The 23,908-nt window shown below is 49.6% G+C and overlaps 1 protein-coding gene across 4 annotated transcripts in view; it reads left to right on the top strand.

Moving 5' to 3' along the window:
• The window catches only part of LRIG1 (leucine rich repeats and immunoglobulin like domains 1), a 114,394-nt gene that overhangs the window by 64,260 nt on the left and 26,226 nt on the right, over positions 1 to 23,908 (top strand). For 3 of the 4 annotated variants that reach the window (XM_058562588.1, XM_058562606.1, XM_058562614.1), the window contains 5 exons: positions 13,004 to 13,141; positions 15,248 to 15,391; positions 16,941 to 17,084; positions 19,605 to 19,748; positions 22,375 to 22,518. In XM_058562588.1, coding sequence (XP_058418571.1) covers positions 13,004 to 13,141; positions 15,248 to 15,391; positions 16,941 to 17,084; positions 19,605 to 19,748; positions 22,375 to 22,518 — 714 coding nt within the window. The remainder of the gene's footprint in view (positions 1 to 13,003; positions 13,142 to 15,247; positions 15,392 to 16,940; positions 17,085 to 19,604; positions 19,749 to 22,374; positions 22,519 to 23,908) is intronic. The other variant, XM_058562597.1, reaches the window with a different exon arrangement.

The raw sequence follows: 23,908 nt of genomic DNA, 5'->3' as shown, positions 1-23,908 counted from the left end.
TCAGCATCCCCGTCTGTAAAATGGGGATGGTAGTAGTATCCACCTCTTGGGTTGTAGTGAGGGTTAAGTGGGCTCAGCCAGCCTGGCTCCTGGTAAGCACGAGCACAATGTTAGATTTGTGACCACTGTTCCTGCTGTTACGGCTACTGCTACTCCTGCTCCGCTTCTGCTGAGAAGGGAGTGTGCTGTGCCTCCTTGGTGGCTGAGCGGCAAGGGGGAGCTTCCTGGGAGGTTCTGCTACCCCGGGCAGCCGACTCTAGCATTGGAACCAGTTCTGGAGGGTGCAGGGGCCTCCAGGGCTCCATTCCAGGCTCCAGCTACAAGGCCCTTGGAAGTTTTCGCCACCTGGAGCAGGCTGTGTGCGTGAGAATGTCAGGATTCAACGGGTTCGAGAGAAGACTCTGGAACCCGTGCCGTCCCTGCCTGGATGAACGGGTCCCTGATGAATGAGTGCAGGGGCTGTGTGGTGGCTTTGGGGCCCCGCCCTGCTGGCACCCCTGGAGGAAAGGCCCCTTGGCTGTGCTCACCCTGGAAGGCCCTCTGCCTCGGGACTGTCATGCAGGCCAGGCGTTTCCACACACAAGGGTCAGGCCCCAAAGTTCAGTGTCTAAGGTCGCTTTAACTGCTTTGTGAAATATCATTTTAATTTCTTTATGTAATTGATAAGCACATTAAAATAATATGCAAAAAGGAGGAAGGGAAAAATTCCATCATCAGCATACTGGGTTAGAGAGCAACGAATGATAGTGTTTCCTACCTTTGTTCTGCCGACACCTTTGAGAGAGCGGCAGTCGTGTGAACTGGTCACCTCTGCATCCGGCCTGTGCTTTAGCGTTGTGCCGTGGACAGTCTCCTGAGCGCGTGAGTTCTGCGGGCGCTCAGTGCTCAAGGCTGAAATGGGAGGGCAGCCAGGAGGAGGAGGTTTTATTTCATTTGGAAATTTGGAGTAAGGTCACCGTGTTGTTTCTCATTGGTGGTTCCATTTATTCAAGTCCTGGTTGGTGAGGTCTACAAGGAGCAGAAACCACTGTAATTGATGACAAAGCCTGTGGGTCTTAGATGTCTAGGTGACCTCCTGTCGCCCCACCCCAGCTGCTGACCAGCCTTTATGGAACTTGGAGTTCCATAAAGAACTTGCTCTGTGCAACACAGTAGCTCTGTCACGTCACACGACAGGGGGCAGGGGGCTTTCCCACCTAACCCACTTGGTGTAGAGCCGTCAATTTGAGGAGAACACCCCATTGCAGCTTCTTCACATCCTCCAAGAGGGGCTGTGTAGACACCCCTGGGTGAAAATTTCTAGGGGTTGAGCCTGGCCTTAAGAGTTCCTGATCACTGCCATCTCCCCATATTGCCCACCTTTCTTTGCCAGGAACAGTAGCTCAGCCCCTCGAGTCTGGGAGAATCTGGGCTACTAGCTTGTTGTTAGGCGAGCTGGTTTTCCTCCCTGCTCCCCTCGAGGGGCCGAGCCGAACAGGCACAGACACACGGACCTTGAATATTGCAGTGAAAAGAATCCGTGAGTCCAGTTCAGCCCCGCAGCGCCCGTGGGCCCCGCGCTGGTGCCTGGTTCGTGGTTCCATGTTATGCAACCTGACAGCCTGGTGCCCTGCAGACTCCCAGGCAGGGCCCCTCATCCCTGAGGGCTCCAGTGTGGTGGGGAGGAATACCGCCTGTGTGCAGGGTAGCAGGTTGCCAGAGGAAGGGGAAAAAAGGAGAAGAAAACCAGGGTTGTCTCAATTCCTCTGGGGGAAGAGAACGCCAAGAGGAAGAGCTGTACAGCCGTGTTGGCCTTGACCAGAAGAGAGAAACACTTTTGGCTTTTCTGACCCATGGGTGCCCATATGTGCGTGGGAATTTCGAGTGGAAGTGGCTCGTTGTTCCTGGCTTTCCATCTCCTGGCCCCACTTGGTGCCACTCTGCCCTGCCCAGATGCCAGGACAGGTTTCCTCCCCGTGGTCACTGACTCCCAAGCATTGGCTAGCCCTTGGAAGTCCCTGCCAGCGTGAAAATGGCACAGCCTTTCTCCCTGGGGCATGCAGTCCAGACGTGGCTCGTAAGGCTTCCTGGGGTCAACAGTGTCTGATGGGAACTCCCGTGGTTGAATTCCTCAGGATCCTTTTCCGCCGTGGCCAAGAGGGAATTCGGGAGGGGTGTGTGAACATGGAGAACTCGGTTAGGGCCGGAGCTGCCCCTCGCTGCTGCTGGGCGTGGGGGGGGATTGTTAGCCCTGCATGATAAGTAGAGGGTCTCACCCTTGCCAGCCCTGGCTAATCAATGAATGTCCGTGTTTGGTGTTAAATTAGGGGAAATGCACAGTCAACCTAAAAATCCATTTTATTAGACATTTTCTTTTATTAGACATGTCAGCTTTCCTACCTAAAAAAGTTAATTCTACGTTACACCTTTAATTTATTTTTTTAAACTTTTTAATTGGATGGTTGGTCTTGCCTCCGTGTTTCCTTCTGAATAACATTCCTTGGTTCCGGTTCGTGGTGGTGAACATAGGAGACTAAGCTCAAGTTGTAATTCACTGGTTTATTCAACAAATATTGTGGAGCGCCTCTTATGTTCCAAGCATGGCTCCAGGTGCTCAGGGGACAGCAGTGAAGAAGATTGGCTGAAAAATCCCAGCCCTTGTGCAGCGTCCATTCTGATGATGTAATGACCCCAGGACTGCTTAATACTTGAGGAGGATTTGTTTTGTTCTGTTTATAATTAATAGACTTTCAGAGCAGTTTTAGATTTACAGAAAAATTGAGCAGAAAGTACAGAGACTTCCCATATACCCCCTCCTCCAGTTTCCACTGTTATTAACATGTTGCATTAGTGTGATACATTTGTTACAATTGATGGGCCAATATTGATACATAATTGTTAACTAAACCTGTAGTTTACTTTAGGGTTCACTGTTTTGTATTGTACGTTCTATGGGCTTCCACAAATGTTTAATGACATGTGTTCACCATCAGTGTCATACAGAATAATTTCATTGCCCTAAAAATCTCTTGTGCTCTGTGCCACGTATTCATCCCTGTCTCCCCCCAAACCCCTGGCAACTACTGATCTTTTTTACTGTCCCCATAATTTTGCCTTTTCCAGAATATCTCATATTGGACTCCTACAGCGGGTAGCCTTTTCTGATTAGCTTCTTTCACTCAACAGTGTACATTTCCTTAGAAGGTTTTGTTTTTGTTTTTGTTTGTGCATCTTAAAATGGAATGCAGAACCCTAGTAGTTTGGATTGGATCCTGATAGTTTGCCATCATTCATGGGTTGAGTCAACCTAGACTTCACAGAACCATGGTAGCTGACCCTTGGCTGTGTCTAGGTTTCTTCATTCCACATCTTGAGCTTCCAGCTTGATGTGTATACGCCGATGGGTGGGAGGACCAAGTAGGATCTGCTGCATTAAGGTGCTTGGAGTGATGCACTCCATGTGCATGGGACATGAGGTCCCCTTTGCAAGGAGTTAAACAGTTCGTTGAAGCCCCCAAGGGGAGAGTGAGCCTAAAGGAAGTGCAGGGGTCAGGAGGTTGGTTGACACAGCCCAGTCCTGCCTTCGGAGAGGTTGACCCCACCTGGCAGAGGCTGTTCATCCCGCCACTGGGCTGCTCTTGTTTTTTATCCAAGCTCCACCTGAATAAACAGATCTGGAACGTCATCTACAGCCAGGCTGAGAATCTGCCAAAATTCCCCAGGGAACTGGTGATTCACCAGCAGTGGGGGTTGCTGGGGGGGGGGGTGAGCAAGGGAGAGAGAAAGAGACCTGCTTATTCTGATTCTCATTTCCTGTCCAGCAAATAACCTAGGCTGAGCTGTTTCTTACTAGGCACCAATTTCTTAGAGCAAATTATCAATTTATGCAATAAAACAGATGGTTTTGGTTTTCATTTCTAAGAAGATGAATGTAAAGCAGGCTAGTGAGAGGGTGATGCTTTCGACTGTTGTTCTGAGAAGAGAAACTTTTCTTCAAGTTGGCTTAGGAAAGCTCTTCTGGACTCACTTGTTCTTTTTAAAACCTCCTTCATTTTCAAGTTGTGCATGGTTATTGGTCCTGGCATCGAGTATATTCACATTATTTCTTGCCAATTTGGGACCAAGAATTATTTTTTATTTCCTTTTTTGTGCTCCTGAGGCCCCCACTTATAATAAAATAATTCTGTGTGACACCTGAAGGAGATCAGATTGAGCTTGGCCGTGCTCTGTGGCCCCAGGCTGTATTCTTAATGCTTTTTGTGGGGGAGGGGTGCATATGAGGGTGTTGTCATCTGAGAATGTGGTTGAATGAAGCAGCATGAAACATGGCACTTGGATCAAATGGTTTTTCAGATTCATTTTAACCCTAGGGAATTTGGTTTAAAAGAAAACTACCAGAGTCTGCTAAGTGTCATATGCATGCTTTATGACTGTGTAGCAATGCCACGCCTAGACACTGACGCTTCCCAGAAATGCATGCAAATATGCACCAAAAGATATGTGCAAAAGACATGTCCGTGTTTATAGCTGTGATTTTTGCAATAACCCAAACTGGAAATAACTCAGTGTCCATCAACAGTAGAATGAAAAATAAATTGCTGTATATTCCCTCGATAGAAATATTATACAGCAAAGAACTGGTAATGCAACAACATGGATGGATGTTATAAACAAAACGTCGAGTGAAAGTAGCCAGACACAGAAGAGTATATACGGAACGATTCTATGTACATGAAGCACAAAAGTAGGCAAAATCAGTCATTGGCGGTAGAAATGAGAGGTTACCTTTAAGAAGAATAACGACTAGGAAAGTGACAGGGGAGGGGGGACTTCTGGGTGCTGAAAGTGTTTTATGTCTTGATCTGAGCGGTGGTTACACAGGTGCACACATTTTGTAAAAATGCATTGAGCTATAACTTATAATTTATGTAATTCTCAGTATGCCCGTGATATTTCAGTAAAAACATTTACAACCAAACAGATCGTCTGCCAGCATTTGACCATATGGCCTGTTTGGTAGTGCTGTATTTTTCAAGAAAGGAGAAATCATTATCTTTATCTGTGTTCTCGAAATGAATAACAACTTTTGGCATTGGCGGTAATACAGTCAACCGCCTTAGGTAGGCCTCAGGGCCACTCTGCCCTGCGCTGAGATTTACACCAAATCAATAATCTCAGGGTCACAGGCAGTCTCACCTTATGTGGATTCCACATATGGGATGTAAAATTACACTGAAGCCTCAAGTGGCACTTAAGGATGCGTGCACACCTTCATCCATTTGGATCAGACGTTGGCGTGCCTGCTCTGTGGGGCAGTGGGGTCAGGTGCTGAGGTGCGGAGCCATAGTAAGAATTCCTGGGCAGAACGATGACAGGCCAGGTGCAAAGTGCTGCAGGGGCTCAGAGGCTGCAGGGTGTGGAGTTTGATTAGCTGCGCCTCTGGGATCACTGTGAGGAATGGGGGTGGGGAGTGGTGGCAAGTGTATTACGTTGTTTTCCCATTTCAGGGCTAGATTGTGTGAAACTATTTCTTAGCCAGAGGTTCAGATGAGGCAAGAGCTGTAATTTGAATTTTGCTGATTTGTTAAGTAACACATTTTAAAAAGTTTGATGTTGAGGTAACATTTTGGAAGATTTGCTGTTTCTAGTGAGAGTCAACACTCCAAGAGTTGACAGTGTGGACTTCTGAGTCACCATAATTGTCTGGAAGAGCCGAAGAGCACGCCTGTTTAGATGTTAGGACTGGTGCGTTGGCCAGCTTCGATGAGTTGCTGCCTCATTGGAAGAACTAAAAAGAGTAAGGATATACAATGTGAATGTCTGTTCTCTCTAAGATTACCCTGTTTGCCCGCCTGTCTCCACTGGTTCCAGTAAGTAACCTGGATCCTTTTCTGAGAACATAATGACGTAGACTTATATTCCATTTCACTTCCTGAAGAGGTAGAAAAGACGTCAGTGGGAAAGATTATGATTAGTGATGTCTAACATGGGCACTGGAAGGAGAATGGGAGGGTTCTCTCTCTGCAGTAGAGAGGCATTTAGCCCCATTTTGCAGCCGGTTAAAACATACAAAGAGTGATTTACACACAGGTACAAAACTGCATGAGAGCTAGAATTAGAATCTGGGTCCCTGCTGTGTAGAAACCCAAACTGGTTGCTATAACACAGACCATCGGTCAGCAAACTACAGGCAGTGGGCCAAATCTGGCCCACAGTTTGTTTTTGTAAATAAAGTTTTATTGGAACACAGCCACATTCATTCGTTTACCTGCTGTCTATGGCTGCTTTTACACTCCAACATCAGAGTTGAGTAGTCCGTGACAGAGACAGTATGACTCACAAAGCCTAAAATATTTACTGTCTGGCCCATTATAGAATACGTTTGCTGCCCAGGGTGTAGACAAGAGGTGCATAATTTCAGGGTCCAGATGTAATCCATTTGACCTGCCTTGACCCTGCTTCCTTTGATCTCCTCGCCCTTTCTTCCTGGTGGTTATCTGTGACATGAGATCTTTTCCACCACTAACGGGAATACCTTATAAACCAGGCTTTCACAGAACCGTAGTGGAACAATCACTTATGATAAGTTTTAAATGTTGATTTCAAATGCCTCCATCTGTTTTACTGTCTGATTTAGCATCAGCCCTGAAAATGTAGCCAAGTGAAGAGAGCTTATCTTGCCTGCTCTCCGCCTTTGAAGACTGATTTTATTTTTGAAGCCTTTAACAGGTGTTGGTTTAATAGACTTCGGCTGTATTAAGTTCTCCTCACCCCAGAGGGCAGCCTGAGGGATAAGCCGACATTGGATGGAGGCGAATGCCGCGTGATCTGGCCGCCACACATTTCCCCCAGTCCCCGGAACTGCAGAATCTGTCTAACTTTGTTTGGTGGCAGATAAAGGCTGTGTGCTCCTTTGATGAGGCCGGTTCCCCTTCCTCACTCTGTTGTCAACTTAAGGGCAACCCTTTGCGGCTTTCTGTTCCCTAAGAATAAAGGTAGTTGTTTCTCCTTCAAATGTAGGTCTGTAAAGACATGATCTCAAAGGAACCATTCTCTTCTTTCCATCCAGAATAGCCGTGAGTAAGAACTTGAGCTTCATCTGCCTTATTGGCTGAGATGGGCCACACAAAGCCCTCTACAAATTTGCTGCTCACGCAGGACTCTGGGAAGCTGGGACAAAATCGGGGCCTGGTGGAGGCCAATTATGCAGACCAGTCTGAGCTGACCAGGAAATAGCCAGCTAGCATTCAGATCTAGCCAGGCTTTGCTGAAGGGTTACATATTGAATCTGGGGTAGTGCCCTTAAAGTTCTGCTGAGAGAGCCTCTCGGGTAGGCTGGATAGTCCTGCTCCCCTGGGTTTGCCTGCTGGCTCCTCTCACTTCCCAGCTGTGTGGCCTCGGGCAAATTCCAGCAGATCTCTGACCCTCAGTTTCTTCAACTATAAAGTAGAGATGATAATCATATCCGCCTCATTAGATTGCTGTGAGATTTGACTGGGACCTCACCCAGGGCCTGCTCCGTATAGGTGTTCAGTAATTGGTCAGCTGTTGTTAAAAAGAACTTGGACAAGGACTCAGGGGTTAGAAAGATGAGGGTGGACCTTCTTGGGAACTGGGCAGTTATGTTAAAGGAGTCACGTGATGACCACCCATGTTGCCTGTGGCATTCAAAACTTGGACAGTTTCATGAAAGTGGAACACTGGATTGAATGAGAGCAGCACGCAGGTCTTCACAGCTGTCTACTCTCAAGGAGGAGGAAGGAGGGCTTCCCCTGAATACTGCCTCCTTGCTCTAACCTTGATGGATGGGCGTCTGGAGGGGCTATCTTGGACAGGCCGGCTACCCTTGATGAGACGGGGTGGGGTGTGGTGGCCTGGGGTCAGGGGCGTGGGCCTGAGTCCCACTTGCTGCGGGAGTGAGAAGGGGAATGTAATCCAGCTGGTTGTGGCTCCATGAGATCTCTAGCCACCCTGGGTCCTGCAGAAGTTTCAGTCTGGGATTTGCTTTGAAGCACAGCTCCCCAAGACAGCCCAGTCTCCCCATGGCTGGCTTTGACACTCTCCAGCTGGAGCAGGCTTGTTTCACACATGAAGCTAAGAGTGAGAGCTCTGAGTCAGCCCTTTGTTCCTGAGAGAGGAGTCAGGGATGCCTGTTTGCATTGAAATGTGGCAGAGGAACAGACAGAAACAGTCAGTCATTGATTTTATTCATTCATTCTTTTTCCAGAGCATCTCCTACAAACTAGATCCTGAGCCTGTCTCTGAGGATACAAACATGACTAATAAAAATAGGAACTCGTTTAATTGAGTAAGTGCTACCTGTCAGGTCACTTCAGCCCCTGGGGCATAGGAACTTCACACCCCACTTTACAGATGGGGCTCCTCGGAGGTTCACACCTGTAGGTGGTGTAACCTGGATTTGAACTCAGGTAGGGTGACGCTCATGGCATGTTCTTCTTCAGTGTTGTGCCACACTCCAGCCCAGGAAGAACTCTTGGCCTTGGGTGGAGTTGCCAGGCTCCACAGAGACATCTAACACAGTGGGATTCTTGCTCTGTGAGAAAAGGGAGGGGAGTTCTGCAGGAGAGCAGAGCTGTGTGGTCAGCTTCCTTGAGCACGAGGAGTTCAGAAAGAGTTTGATCAGGGCTCTGGGCTATAGTGCAGAGAGACCAGCCCTGGGGGAGAAGGTGGCATGTGCATCTTCAGCAGTTGGGAACAGCAGTGTTTGAGCTCCAGGGACCTCTGGAGCCACTGTGGGTTCAGTCGTTTGTGTCTGGCAGTGCTGCCACGAGGCACTTGCCAGACTCATCTTTACTTTGCATTCCCTCATGGAACTCATCTGCTTGAATGGTCTTCTGCTTAAATGCTAGTGAGTCCCATATCTGTGTCCAGCTTCAGTTCTTCTGAATTTAGCCTATATTTATTCTTTGTGATTCATTCAAAAATATTTATCGAGCACCTGTATGTGGCTCACACTGCTCCATTGGCTGGAGACACAGCAGTGGACACAACAGACAAACATCTCTGCCTTCATGGAGCCACAGCCAGGTGGGAGAGAAGATGTTAAACTAGAAATAAGCAAAATATTAGGTATATTAGATGATAATTAGAGCTATTGAGAAAAATAAAGCAGGCCAGGGAGTGGAAAGTGTGTGTGTGTGTTGTGTGTGTGGGCGTGTGTGTGTCTGAGAGAGAAGGAGCTTGTGGTTTTAGGGAGTGTGACCAGGGAAGCCTCATTGAGAAGGCGACATGTGAATAAAGACGGGAAGGAAGTAGGGATCTCAGGGGGAAGAGCATTCCGAGCAGTGGCAAAGGCGGGTGCACAGGTCCTGAGCAGGAGTCTGCGGGCACGTCTGAGGGCCTGAGCAGGGCGTGCGAGGCGGAGGAGGAGGAAGTGAGGCCGTAGGGCGGGCGTACAGCAGAGCACCTGGGCCTTGGAGGCCACCGTGAGGACTTAGTCTTAAGTGAGACACGAGAGCCACTGTTTGAGTTTTAGGCAAAGGAGTCCTGTGAACTGACTTTTTTGCTTTGTTTTGTTTTTAAATTTTGTTAAAATACACATAACATAAAATTTACCATCTTAATCTTTTTTGTGTGTGTGTCTGTGTGAGGAAGATTGGCCCTGAGTAACATCCCTTGCCCATCTTCCTCTTTTTGCTGAGGAAGATTAGCCCTGAAGTAACATCTGTGCCCATCTTCCTCTATTTTCTATGTGGGACGCCGCCACAGCATGGCTTGACCAGTGGTGCGTAGGTCTGCACCTGCGACCCGAACCTATGAACCCCGGGCCGCCCAAGCAGAGTGCGCAAACTTAACCTCTGTGCCACTGGGCCGGCCCCTTAATCATTTTTTAAGTGTACAGTTCAGTAGTGTTCAATATACTCGTGTCATGCAACCCATCTCCAGAGCTGCTTCCATCTTGCAAAACTAAAATTCCATACCCACTGATGAACTCCCCGTTCCTGCCTCCCGCCAGCCCCAGCAACCACCACTCGACTTGCTGTTGATGTATCTGACTGCTCTCGACACCTCGTGGAAGTGGGATCACACAGTATTTGTCTTTTTTGTGTCTGGCCTTTTTCACCTAGTGTAATGTACTCGAGAGTCATCTGTGTTACGGCATGTGTCAGAATTTCCTTTTTAAGGCTGAATAATAGTCCGTTGTACGTGTACACCACGTTGTGTTTATCCGTCCTTCCATCGGTGCACACTTGGGTCGCCTCACCTTTTGGCTGTTGTGAATAATGCTGCTATAAACATGGGTATACAGATATCTCTTTGAGATCTGCTTTCAATTCTTTTGGATATATCCCAGAAGTAGGGTTGCTGGATCATATGGTAATTCTGTTTTATTCCATTTTCTTCAGCAGCTGCGCTAGGGTTCCAGTTTCTCCACATCCTCACCCACACTTCTTATTTCTGGTTTTTTTAATAGTGGCCATCCTATGGGGGTCAGGTGGTATCTCATTGCTTTTCCCTAATGAATAGTGATGTTGAGCATCTTTTCATGTGTTTATTGGCCATTTGTATATCTTCTTTGGAGAAGCAGTTGTTCAAGTTGTTTGCCCATTTTTTAATCAGGTTGTTTGGGGTTTTTGGTTGTTGAGCTGTAGGAGTTCTTTGTATAGTCTGGCTATTAACCCTTTACCAGATAGATGATTTGCAAATATTTTCTCCCATTCTGTGGGATGTCTTAACAGGATTTCTCTGGCTCCTGGGTTGGGAAGAGGCCATAAGTGGGCAAGGGTGGAAGGTGTAGCCAGTAGCCTACTAACCTGGTTATCTTAACGTTTGCAAGCTAGAAAATTTAGGATCACCATTCGATGCACCCCCAGCTGTCATCTCCAGATCCTGTGGGCCCCTCTCTCATTCTTGTGTCTGTCCATTGCTGCCATCTCTCACCTGGCCCACTGGGACACAGACTCCCTACTTCTGAGCTCGGCCTGTGGGGCGTTTCCTGACGTGGTCCCACCTGCCCTCCCGGCTCCGTGACCTACTCCCAGCCTCTGCCCTGCCTGTCTCCTCCCAGCATCAGCATCCTGCCCTTTGGAACTGGCTCCAGTGACCTCTTCACGGCAGAATTCAACACTGCACCCTCTCGCTCCTCGCACATTTCATCCAACCTGCTTCTGTAACCCTCACTCCCACGCTCCGTTGTCGCTTATCTCCATGGCTGCCTCCTCTGCTAAATGGGGAACTCTTTCCAGCATGTGAAAGAAACCTGTCTTCATCACAGAGTGGGCCTGGCACAGCGCGGGGGCCCAGACGTGTTTGATTCAGTGAATAAACGGACAGACGAGAAAGAAGAAGAAAAGTGCAAGACGAAAGACAAGAGGAGACAGACGCGGGGCGGTGGGAGAAGTGTGGGGGTCTCGCAGCTGTCCTGTCGCCCCTTCAAATGTGCGCGGTCCCTCTTTGTGCAACTTTGGGCCCATGGCACCCCTCCCTTCTTCTTTTAGACCCTCTTCTCCTGGCTCCCTGGCACTGCATTCAGAGTTCCTGGAGAAGGCTCAGCTCTGAGGCCTTTATTTCTTGTTCTTTTTTTCCCATACTTTACATAATAAAGATTTTCTTTTCTTTTCTTTTTTCCTTTCTTGCTTTTGGAGTCAGAAAACTGGAGAGACTATCTTTATTAAGAACTTAATAAAGAACTCAAAGGAAGTAGCTTTGGGGGGCGGGGAGGGGACGGGAAGGGAAAAGCGGTCTTCCATTCTAGGGAGATTCGCTGCGTGTGGAGTTGTGCCCTTGTAAATGGATTCTTGGGTTCAGGGCCTGGGAGAGTTGTGAAAAAAAACAAAGGAGTCAGCGAGAAGCCCCAGAGCTTCTGGGAAAGAGGGCCTTGTTTATGCCTGTTGGAACTGATTTGGTCAAGTGTTTGTTTAAAAGAGATGCCACTTGGTAAGCGAGGCCTGGCTTACTTGTGTTGTGTTCAAGAATGCTTTGATTGGCCAGAGCCCCTGACACTGTTTACTCAGAAACTGGCCCGAGTGAGTGCCTGGAACCCAGAGGCCCAGCGCTACCACCCAGCAGGTTCTCAAATCTCTGAATATTGGGATTAGGGCTGTGGGGATTTGAACCTGCCAGGCAGAACCAAACCCACAAGGGGACGGCCCGTTCCCCAGCCTTGGTTACATTTGTTGTCTTTCTCCTGATCAATAAATATTGGATGGTTGGTTAGACTGTGGGTTTTCAGAAAGAGGGTTAAAGGTACAAATAAATCCTCATGGTAAAATGCCTTTTTTGGAGTGGGAGTGAATACTCGGAACACTTACATTCGCGTGCCAGATGCTTAAGTGTGGTGTCAGTTTGGATCATCCATATCCGTGAAATAAGGGGCCATGGCACCATCTTCCAGACGAGGAAACTGAGGAACAAAGGTGCCAAGGGGATGGAGTCAGGAGGCTCAGGAGAATCGGTTAGACTCAGCACCAAGCTCTCGTTTCCCTTGTTAGGTTGTCAGGACTTCCTCATCTTTTTTTTCTTTTTTTTTTTTAAATCCCTTGTGCCTGTCTCCATGCCTGGTACGTGGTAGGTGTGGGTGAAATGTGAGGTGCGTAATGATGCGTTAAGTTGGATTAAACTGAACTCTGGGCTCCGGTGCCTGCAGTCTTGTAAGTGATGGGGTGGACGAGGTTCTGAAGATTCGAGATGAGAGCCACGTTAGGAGCTGGCTGGTTGCACCGGGCACATCCTTATGGGAAGAGCATCAGTGAGTTCTGAGGTCTGGTCCCGCTGCTCTCTGCACGGTCTGAAATACCACCCCGTGTTGTTGTCCTTGGGCAGAGCAGCCGACGCTTAGAACGTGGTCGGGCAAACCTGTCGCTAACAGAATTCACTATTCTGACTAGCACCCAGCCAGCAGGTAATAACTTGATGGAAAGAAGAATGGGACGTGTCATTTTAAGATTGTCACTGCATTTGTAATTTTCTGAAAGGGCAAAATAGCTAGGAGAAAAAGCACGGGGAAAATAATAGTTTCTTTGCAAAAAGACATGCTCAAGGCACTTCCCTTCTTGTGTTTCAGGCAACACAATAAGATTCGCGGTGTGGAGGGGAGTCAGCTGAAGGCTTACCTCTCCTTGGAAGTGCTGGATCTGAGCTCCAACAACATCACAGAGATCCGGAGCGCCTGCTTCCCGCATGGGCTGCACGTAAAGGAGCTGTAAGTGCCTGGGCTCTGCTGTCGGCACCCAGGTCTACACTTGGAGGACGCTTCCTTCTCTTCTCGGTTCTGGCCTGGCTGAGTTGGTGGGGGCGGGCCACACCTTTGGCTTCCCTCAGCAGGCCGGAGGGCAGGGGACCCCCGTCTGTTGTCTTCTATTTGCCCATTTATAGAGCATTTCCAGATCCAGCAGCATTATTCTGACTTGACAGACGGATGAGGAGGTTGAGGTGGGGAGAGATTAAGTATTAACTTAACAGATTCACCACTTGTGAGGAGATTCTAGCCCTCAAGTACAGATCTCTCTCGGCTGCAAAGCCTGCTGGCTTTCCCATGTGCTGGGCGGCCTCTCAGTAAAGCATAGAGAAAAGATTCGGGGGTAGTGAGACCTCTTTGCCGAGGTTTCACCTGTCAGTCTTATCTTTCTAGCACCAGGCACTATTTATAAACACGTCATTTGGTTTAATTGAAGAGACAGTTACTCCATTCTGTGGGTTCTCAGAACCTTCTAGATTTCTTTGTAGGTCTTTTTCACTTTTTCCCCGTTTTCATGCCTCATCTCATACCCAATGGATCGTAGATGGGAGGAAAAACAGTTAAAACCCATTTAACCCACTGCCTTTTGGTAGGAAAATGTTGCTTTGGGGAAGAAACTGAAAACCAGGCTAAAGAGACATTTTCACATGACATGTGAGTTTTCATTCCCTGCATTGTTACTGTTCCTGAGTAATTTTGGAGATGGTTGTGAGGCTGGTTTAAGGGTCCTTGTGACCTATCTGTTCAGGGAGGCCAAGGCTTGGCACATGGATTTTCTAAGACCCCCAAGAAGAGGAGTGATTTCTTTCTTAGGCTGCATCAACGCACCGGAATTGGAAGTGGGAGGGCGTGGCCTTTGTTAAGCCAGTGCCGCAGCATCGGCCCCAGTGAGGGCTTTCGAAAGGTGTCCAGCTGCCACCTGGCATTTCCTTGCTTGGGACAAAGAAACCACCAACTGCTGAGTTGCAGTGACCTTCTCTCTCTGCATGAAAGCAGGAGGGACTTGCTATTTTGGCCGAGACTGGCCGGCATATCTTCATCACACAGACTGTTCTTTAATCTGGAGTGTTAAGAACAAACAGTCCAGCCCCATTTGCAAAGAATCCTCATGTGCCCTGTCCTGGGCCACTGCCTGATGGAGAGACGCAAAATGCCTCGTTCCCTTCCCCTCTCTGTGGTGGGAAATTCTCTCTGGTCTTTTCCCTTTTGGCTTAAGCCACAAAAAGCAGCATTTGTCCGGGAAAGGTAGCAGGAGAGGTGTTGGGGGTAAACTTTTCGTAGGAAGACCATATTGTCCCTCACTTTTCCCTGCTTTTTGTCTTTTTATTACTTGATATAATTTACACACAACAGAATGCACAGATTTTAGCTGTTTACTGTAGTGCATTTTGAGGGGAGGTGCCCTTTACATACATAAACCCGAAAGTGGACGTCCCATTGAAGTATTGCTTGTTTTCTGAAGGGACTCCATGCCTGTCTCTTTAACTACAGTGTTTCTTTGACACATTTAAAATTATTAAAATGAATCAATTTCTACATATTTATTACATAAGTCATACAATGAGACCCACTTCCGAATTAAATGCTGTTTCCCGAAATTATGAAATCTACTCTGACCTAGCCTTGCAGTTGACTTTCTGCTGCTTAGGGCTCTTCTTACCAACCTTGAACCCTGACCCTTGGGTAGTGGGTGTTGAAGAAGGAATCCTACAGGGGGCCCCGACATGTGGCCGGGCTAGTGTGTGAGAGTGGCTGGGGGTGGAGTAATTGACTTTCTCTCCCACCCTCCTGGGGTGGCCCACCGCCACCAGCACAGTGTGCTCTGGGCTGAAACAAGGCCCTGGCAAGGCCTGAGGTGGACGGTCCTGACACCGGCGTTTCCCTGGCTCCTGCATCTGGGAGTGAAGATGGCCTTCACGGCCTCAGGATGCCAAATAGCTCATTGGAAGGAAACCTGTCCCTCTGGGTGTGTTTTAGCTTATTTTCCCAACTCGGCCAGGTCTGGTGTCTGTCACAGAATGAGGATGGCCTCCTCCTGACCGCTATGTTTTCTCTCCTGAATCATTCCAGCAACCTGGCAAGCAACCGGATCGGCACCCTGGAGTCGGGAGCATTTGATGGTCTGTCACGGTCGCTGCTAACGCTTCGCCTGAGCAAAAACAGGATCACCCAGCTTCCTGTGAAAGCATTCAAGTTACCCAGGCTGACACAACTGTGAGTACAGAAACCTGCACTTTAATTAAGGTTAGCCAAACTTTATGGAGCCCAAATTTCCCCACAGACCTCGTACCAAATGCAACCCCTTCCTTGCTCCCCCCCAGTCAAGCTCTGCATAAACTATCATTAATGGCCCTATAGCAACACCTAATAAAAGCAAATTAGAAGCTGAGTCTGGTGCCTGTGGGCTGCCTCAGGTTGCTGCGAAAAAGATCCACTGAGGATATATATGCTTGTCCTTGCTGGCACTTTCCAAATGAAATGAGGAATCCTGCTGGTTAGCTGATCCTGGGTAACGCATAGGGCTGTCTGGGTTGGGTTCCTTATTTATCTTAGAGGCTTCTGTGTTTTCTTTAAAGGTACCCATAAAATCTGAACCATGGACATTATGGTGTCCAATGCTTCCTGAGCAGTTTGAGAGGAAGTTAGTGTAGCCAGAGGTGTAAGAGGGAGATGGGTCATTGTCTTCATCTCCTAAATCTTATAAGGTAGTTGATTTAGTATTTTTTTTTTTTTTAAAGAAAGGATTTATCTGTTTAGTTTTTTGATGACCAAAGCCGAGTGCTATCCTAGAAGGGCACAGGGTTTGGCTTCAAGAAACCTCTATTTAGCAGAACCTGACTGTTGTTTGTTCCCTGGGTTTTTGTTTTTCTGTGTCCTCTTTGTGTCAGAAGAGTGTATCTCAGGAAAATAAGCCAATAGTGGAGATTGGGTTTAAAGAGAACAAAACAATTGTTCAGGGCCAGATTTGGCAGCAGGATGGGGTGTGCCCCAGTGCTCTCACTGCCTGGGTTCACACGTGTGCACACACATCGCTCTAGGACATTTCTTCAGTCCTAGAGCAGGTCTCTGGATGCTCAGGAAGTTTCATGGGGGCAGGGTCATGAGACACTGCAGAAGTATTTGGGGAAAACCAAGGGCTTTCTGGTTAGCCCTGTGCTCCCTTGCTCCTTCCCCCAGTGTAACTGAGGGATCCAGCCCACCCACATTCCTGAAATCTTTTGGTTAACTGAGGTTTATCATGCTGGGGCTAGAAGCCAAATGTGTGTGCTTCGTGGTGTGTCTAGATCCCTCCCTCCCCACACGCGGTAACTTCTCTCCAGAAATAGAGATCCTGTTAACGCCTCCGGTGGGAAGTGTCATTGCCATTTGAGAGCCAGCGGTTAGATCTGTCCTGGGTTGAGACATCTGGTGTGGATTTCTGTTGCTGAGCTAAGAGACAGCTCACCTAAGACGTTCACATCCTGAGTCATACCCACCTCCTCACCGCAGAGTCATGGATATTCGGGGAGGAAGCAGGAGCACTCACTCATTCAGAGCCCTCCTCTCGTTCATGAGCAGTGGCCCGTCAGTGTCGGTGCCGGCATGGCGGGCAGGGGTGGCCGTGAGACGCGCAGTGGGCCTCCACCGTGCTTCCGCGCCTCGCTGGACCTCTTCCCCGGGATCTTCCCTGCTGGCTCGGAAACCCAGCTGGGACTGCGTGGGAATGGCTGTAGGTGGGGCGTGCGTAGGTGACACTCTGAACCCGCTGGCTGCATCTCTTTAGGGATCTCAATCGGAATCGGATTCGGCTGATCGAGGGCCTGACGTTCCAGGGGCTCGACAGTTTGGAGGTGCTGAAGCTTCAGCGAAACAACATCAGCAAGCTGACAGACGGAGCCTTCTGGGGGCTGTCCAAGATGCACGTGCTGTGAGTTTGGGGCTGGGCGCGGGGTGGGGCCCTGGCTTTGCTCCGCTCCAAGGACTCGCCAGTGGTCTGTTTGTATCACACATGCATTGTTCATTCAGCCCCTGCCCTGAAGACTTGTTAGGACTTCAGCTGGCCCCAGCCCCCTGCCCTTTGAGACTTCAGCTGGGCCCAACTCAGTGCCTTTGGGGACTTTGCCAAATCTAAGGGTGTTTTCCTCTCGGGTTAGGAACATCTCTTGGGGGAAGTTTTCGTGGATTCGGTCAAGTGAGTTTGTGGATGAAGATAGAAGAGGGAGCCATTTTTCCGGGCTTCTCTTTCTCTTTCCTCCCCTTCCACCCCCACCCCCACTTCCTTAGTGAACAGTGGGACCTCGGAGCAGGCTCCCTTCCCACATCCTCTCCCCTCTCCCACTCGCTACAGGAAGTTCCCTCTCTCCGCGATTTGGGTTGACTGTCTGCCTTGATGTGCAGGTGGGCTGAAAATGCATAGTTCATCCTGAGAAATTTATTTATGTTTTGTGAGCTAATCAAGCCACTCGGTGCAGATGTTCCACTTTTATCAAGGGAGCACTCTCTCCAGCCAGATGTGCACAATCGCAGAACTTGCTCGCCTGCCAGAGTAACGTCAAACAACCACCAAAAAGCTTACAGAAAAGGGCAGCAAGGCAGTTACTGACCTTCAATTTTGAAACATTTAAATTTGTTTATTTTTAATCAAAAGTAACATATTCCTCATAGTTGAGTAAAGTCAGAGTAAAGCAAATAGTCATTGCCCCACCCCCACCCCCATTCACTCTTTCCCCCAGTTCGACTCCCAAGGGGCAGTCCCTTCTCATCATTTCTCTTTGTTTTTTTCTGCTTTTAGTTTTGCTGGTGGTTACTTCCAAGTTAATGCAGTTATACCACTGTGTTGGTTTGTTAACTTGAGATTTCTTGCCTTATGGTCAAGGATTGAACTTGCTCAAGACACCCTCCCCCTCCACTGCCTGCTCCCTCCCAGTCTCTACAAGTTCTGTCACTATGTTCACATCCTTTATTGGTTATTTTGTAACTGAAACAAAAACCCTAGATCCAGTTCCCTCAACTCTGTGCCATTCTCATTATCAAAAGCGTCTCTCGGGCCGGCCCCGTGGCTTGGCGGTTGGGTGCGCGCGCTCCACTGCTGGCGGCCCAGGTTTGGATCCCAGGCGCGCACCGACACACTGCTTCTCCGGCCATGCTGAGGCCGCATCCCACATACAGCAACTAGAAGGATGTGCAGCTATGACATACAACTATCTACTGGGGCTTTGGGGGAAAAATAAATAAATAAAAATTAAAAAAAAAAAAAGTCGCTTGATAACCACCCTTCCCCCCACACACTGTAAAATGAGGCCACTGACACTGCTGCTCGCTCTCCTGTCCACCTTTGATGGCTGTACCTCTGTTTTTACGCGTTCAAGAACACTTACTTGACATCCTTAAAACTGTCATTTTGGACTTTGAAATCCAGGTAGACTGAGATTAAAAGAGAATTCTCAGAAGAAAATGGAGTTAGCACATACCATTTGGTTTTATGTTGAACGAATTCCTATAAATTGAGGGCTATGAGTTGCCTTAGGAATTATTATAAACTACATTCTCACCTTTTGAGCAGAGGCAGAAAGATAGATATAAGCAAAATCTGGTTGCCCAAAGCCCTTGGGATACTGAACGTGGAACAGCGTTTGTCCAAGAGGCCAGTGCTGTGGGGTGGAGTCGTCCTTGGCTAGGGTGTGCAGGGTCGAGAAGCAGGGTCATAACGTCCTCGCTTAATGAACGTGGTGGGAGCTAAATTCTCAGAACTGCTGAAGTTCTGGCATGCGCTGTTTCCTTCTCACAACAGCCCTATGGAGTCGATCCTTCTTGGATATCTCTATTTTATAGATGTTCAGGCTCATTCAACCAGCAAAGTGGCAAAACTGGGATTTAAATCCAAGTAGTCTGACCCCAGGGCTAAGGCCGTGTCTCTTGGCACTGTGGTCCAGAGCCCAGGCTTGGTTAGCCAGACCTGGCTTTGAATTCTGGCCCCTCAATACTTGCTAAGCTGTGGCATCTGAGACAAGTTACTTAGCTTCTCTCAGCCTCAGTTTCCTCGCCTGTAAGATGGGAATAATAATGAGAGCTCCCTTCTACTCTCTCTTCTTTCTCTGCCTTTAATGGGCTTTGCCCTCTGCTTGGAACTCGTCTGCCCATTCATGTGCCTGGTTCACTTGTACTCAGCTAAGAAGGTCGCTTCTAGGAAGCGTCCCCTTGTCCTCTGAACTCTCTCACTCTGCCTGGTACATCATCCGTGTGGGTTTGCCTGTCTTCTCCCCCCTCCTCCACAGGCGCACACACGCACGGGCACACGCACACCCCGCAGTTCTCTCGCGCGCTGCTGTTAGGTCCTCTGTGCCGACCAGTGTCAGATGCAGAGTAGCCGCTCCTCTGCTGTCCATCAGTGAGTGAATGAGCACGTTGGGGAAAGGCCGTCCTCACCGTGCGTGGGCTCTCATTGCAGGCACCTGGAGTACAACAGCCTGGTGGAAGTGAACAGCGGCTCGCTCTACGGCCTCACGGCCCTGCACCAGCTCCACCTCAGCAACAACTCCATCTCGCGCATCACCCGCGACGGCTGGAGCTTCTGCCAGAAGCTGCACGAGTTGTAAGTGTCCTGCCTGTCGGTGAATACTCCAGGGCCCGGGGAGCTGCAGGCCTGGCGCCTTCCACAGCTCAGAGGCAGTGGCCTGGTGGGGAGGGAAACAGAGCCCAGCCAGGCAGACCCCGCGGCCCAGCAGACCTCAGTGATCTGAGCTTGGCTGCTTCCTGATCTCCTCTCTGCATTCAGATTAGCAGGGGCTGCAGCGGTAGCCCTAGGTCCCTGCAGGGAGCCTTTACCCCAGGGCCCTCTTGGGCTTGGAGAAAGTTCCCGAGATAGAGTGCTCTGTTGTAGAGGGGCAGCCTGTGGAAGTGTTCTCTTTGCAGCTCTTCTGAGAGCGACTGTACATTAATGGCTACACCAAGTAGCATGCACTTCTTTAGTAAAAGGGGTTATTTGGGCTCAAAACACAGAAAGGACAGCAAACCCGAGAGACGGTAACATACTGACAGTGGGAGAATTTATATGTCCTCGTAGTTTCCGCCTTCCTTCCCTTGGCCGCGTTGTCCGGGCGTTTGCCTCCTCCTCTTTCCCCGCCGTGCATGCCCGGGGCCTGGTAGTGAGGCTCCTGTGCAGATGTGGACGTGTGCTTACACTTCCCTTAAAGAGGTCCCCAGACGGGGCTCCCAGGCTGGGGTCTCCTGAGCCGGTGCCCACGGTTGCTGACACCAGTAGTGACAGACTCTCTCCTGGGTGGTAAAGGGCTAGGTCTGGGCTGTCCTGCCACATCAGGGTGGGTCACGGATAATGAAAGCATTGCCAGGGACTCAGGAGGCATATCCATGACCCTTTGTCTCTATCCCATGTCCAGAAGATTGGTTGTTCTGGAGGAAGAAAGTAGATCCTCACCATGTTATTTCTGTTTAATATGCTCAAGGTTTCTCAATTCTAGTTTAGTCCAGTATGTTTCTTTATTTTTTTTCAGAGGAATTTTTGTGGGTTTTCTTTTTGCCTAGGCTTGACGGTAGGGAAAGATTCACCCACTGGAGTGAACGATTGTTAAGAGCGCCAAGCCTCTGTCCCCCCTGTCTCCCTCTTGACCTCACCAGGCTCGCTTAGGGGACGTTTAAACTCAACGTTGAGTCTTGCAGCCGGTGTTTTTATCTGTTCTTCCATGTTCTCCCTCTCCTCCCCTCTCCCCCGACCCCCACCATACACTGACCTAGAGTTTATATTTCAGTGAATCCATCTTTATCTAATGCAAAAATCAGTAGTCCTGCCCCTTTCCTTGGGTTTTGTGTGTGCGTGTGTGTTAGTATGAACCCTTTGGATTTAGCTTCCTGATCCTCCAGGGCAGTGCACTTGCACAGTATTGTCTCCTGGTATTGGAGGGCTTCTGACGTGCTCTTTGCTCAGGCTCTGACCCCACTCAGGAAACCCCCAGGACCCATGGTTTTCTGTGGTTCTGGCCTGAGAGCTGTGGGGAAGCAAGAGAGGTCTTCTTGGTTCCCCAGGACTGAGCCAGTGTGATTGCTAAGGGGAGGGGCAGTCCTCTGAGTCGCCGGAGCGGGTGTGAGCCCCTGGAGTGGAGGCGGTGGTGAAGGGCACACTCCTGTGCCCCTCTCTGGCAGGTGGGCAATGGGGCGCTGTCTTCTGTGCCCTTTAGAAGGGGCAGAGAAGGTCACAGAAGTGTGCCTTCAGCAGCCTAGCAGTTTGCCCGACTCCGGATAACCTCAGAGCCAGGTTTAGGATTGCTTTCCAGAGTGTGTTTCCCACCCCTCCTTTAAGCTCAATTCTTTAATTGCAGGTGAGGATGTAATTTTGATCTCCTGCCAGGTCTCTGTGACTGACAGACACCATGACTTATTTCTCCAGGAGGGAAAGAATGTTACTCCCTGCTGCCTTTAAAAACGCATTGGTCTTCTCCGAATTTATTTTCCTCCTTCCTGCCCCATCCCAAATTTCCGATTTTTCAACGATAGATGACTAATATGCCAAGTAACCAACCCAGGGCCATGCTGTGTCAGAGGTTCAGAGGCGTGCTGGGAGGAAGGAAGGTTTGATTCTGACACTCAGGGAAGGCGTATGATTTGGGGGCATGTTCCCTGTCCTGCTTACAGTAGGGGGATCATGTGAAGAGGCTGGCTTGGGTGGGGGCAAGGAAGCCCAGACCGGAGACTCCAGGCCCTCGGGTACTGCCCAGGTAAGGCGTGACATTCTGGGAGGCAGGCTTGTTCCAGGCAGTGGCTCGTGGTGCCCTCTGCTGGCCGATGTCGGGAGTCTAACTGGGCTCCCTCGCTCACTGTCAGAACCTGCTGGGGTCCCGTCCAGAGTCTCAGGCCGCTGTTGTGAGAGGCCTTTCATAGCCTGAAGCGGGACCAGCCATGGACACCAGCATGAAGAGGTTGGAGCCTGAGGGTCCTTGTGCTGTATGACCTCGTGCAGTCCTCACAGTTAAATAGACTTCCTGGTCACCATGACCTCCACGAGCATTCCAGAGGAGTCAAACTCTCGGGGTGTCGGGCCCTGATGGGTTTCTAGCTGCACGACCACTTTTGGCCTCGGGATTCTTGTGGCTTTGTGAGTGTCCTGTCCCGCTGAGGCCCTGCTGACCGTGGCTCAGTGTTCAGGAGAGAGTCGGGCAACCCCCTGTGACCTGATGGTGATGTTGGTTTCCCCTCCCCTTCCTCAGGATTCTGTCCTTCAACAACCTCACTCGGCTGGATGAGGAGAGCCTGGCCGACCTGAGTAGCTTGAGCGTCCTGCGCCTCAGCCACAATTCCATCAGCCACATCGCGGAAGGCGCCTTCAGGGGACTCAAAAACCTGCGCGTCTTGTACGTCTTTCACTGTGAGGCTGACAGAATGAAGGGGTCCCCAGCTGGGAGAGCAGAGCCAACCAACTGCTTTGCTGAATTCCCTTCTCACTGGCTTCGAGTCAGAATTGGATCCAAAGCTGACCTCTTAGCAGAGTCTCAGACTTTCGTATGATCAACTGAAAAAGTGACTGAGCAGAAAAATCTCTCTCATTCCCCCCAGGATGGTGCCTATAGAGTGATGATGACTCAAAAAAGTTGTTGTTACTGGAGTGGTAATTCCCACGGTGCGCTTAGCGGACTTGTTGGGAAAAGCTTCCCCGGGCCGAGTGCTGGCGCAGCCTCCAGGACGGCAGCCGAGGGGTCAGTCTTTCCAATCCTGAGCCTTCCCGCTGTGACTTCCATTGTTAAGTCCCAAGTGTTTTTTATCTGAGCCAAAGGAATACTGAGGCTCATCTCTCAGGGCTAGCATTGAACTTCATCAGCACACCCTGTGTCCAAGAGAGGGGTAATTAGGGAATCCTCTGTCCTTGCTGGAGCCTCAGTGGGAGTCATTTAACAAAATGGAGGTAATAATGTCATTTCCCTCTAAGTTAGGTGGGGTTGGGAGAAGTTGCTGCAAGACGCTTTGCTGAAACTTAAAATTTTTCACATGTTGCCGTCAGAGAACTTCCAGGCAACTATCGGCATAAAGCCCCCAAAGAGGGGCGTGTGGTTTCCACCAAGCAGTGGTAGGGGGTTCGAGACCTCCTTCCCAGGCGTGCCCCGCTGCAGAGAGACGGGCGGTCCCAGTGTCACGGGGAGGAAGCCTCTGCACTTGCACCTTGTGGAGAGGGCAAAGGGGGCTTTGATGCTGAGCCATTGTTGGCGAGTGTGAAAGAGCCAGACACCAGGCTATTCAAGCCAAGGTTAGCCTTGGAGCCGTTGCAGGGCCTGAATAACAAGGCTGGGAACATTCAGACTGAGTGTGCCAGAAGGAGGAGAAAAACTTTGGCAGCCAGGGCTAGGAGCAGGGAGGCAGGCACACAAAGCTGCAGCCCTGGGTCCCCAGTTCTTCAGTATGAAGATAATAGGGAGGAACACATTGAAAGGAGAAGTCCCTTCCAGCAGCAGAATCTCGGCTCTTTGAGCTTCCTGCTATAAAATAAAGGTCAGAGCAAGCATTTCACTCTGCAGTCAGAGCTCCCCTCCCTACTGGCAATGTCGATTCCTTCTGAAGGCCCTCATGGGAGCCAAGCGCAGCATCCTTGTCTGTTCCTGGCCACATCTGCAAGGGCTCAGGAGAGGGAGGTGTAGGAAGCGAGATGCTTGGGGAAAGCTGGAGAGGGCTGACCGAGTGGCAGATGGGGGCCAGGTTGCCAGGTGGGATGTCTCGCCTGGCACTGTGGCCTGCCCTTGGAAGCTGCGGGAG

The sequence above is a fragment of the Diceros bicornis genome, chromosome 2 (genome assembly GCF_020826845.1).
Source record: "Diceros bicornis minor isolate mBicDic1 chromosome 2, mDicBic1.mat.cur, whole genome shotgun sequence".
NCBI lineage: Eukaryota > Metazoa > Chordata > Mammalia > Perissodactyla > Rhinocerotidae > Diceros > Diceros bicornis.
Note: the sequence above shows the minus strand (reverse complement) of the source record. Positions and strands in the feature narration are given on the sequence as shown.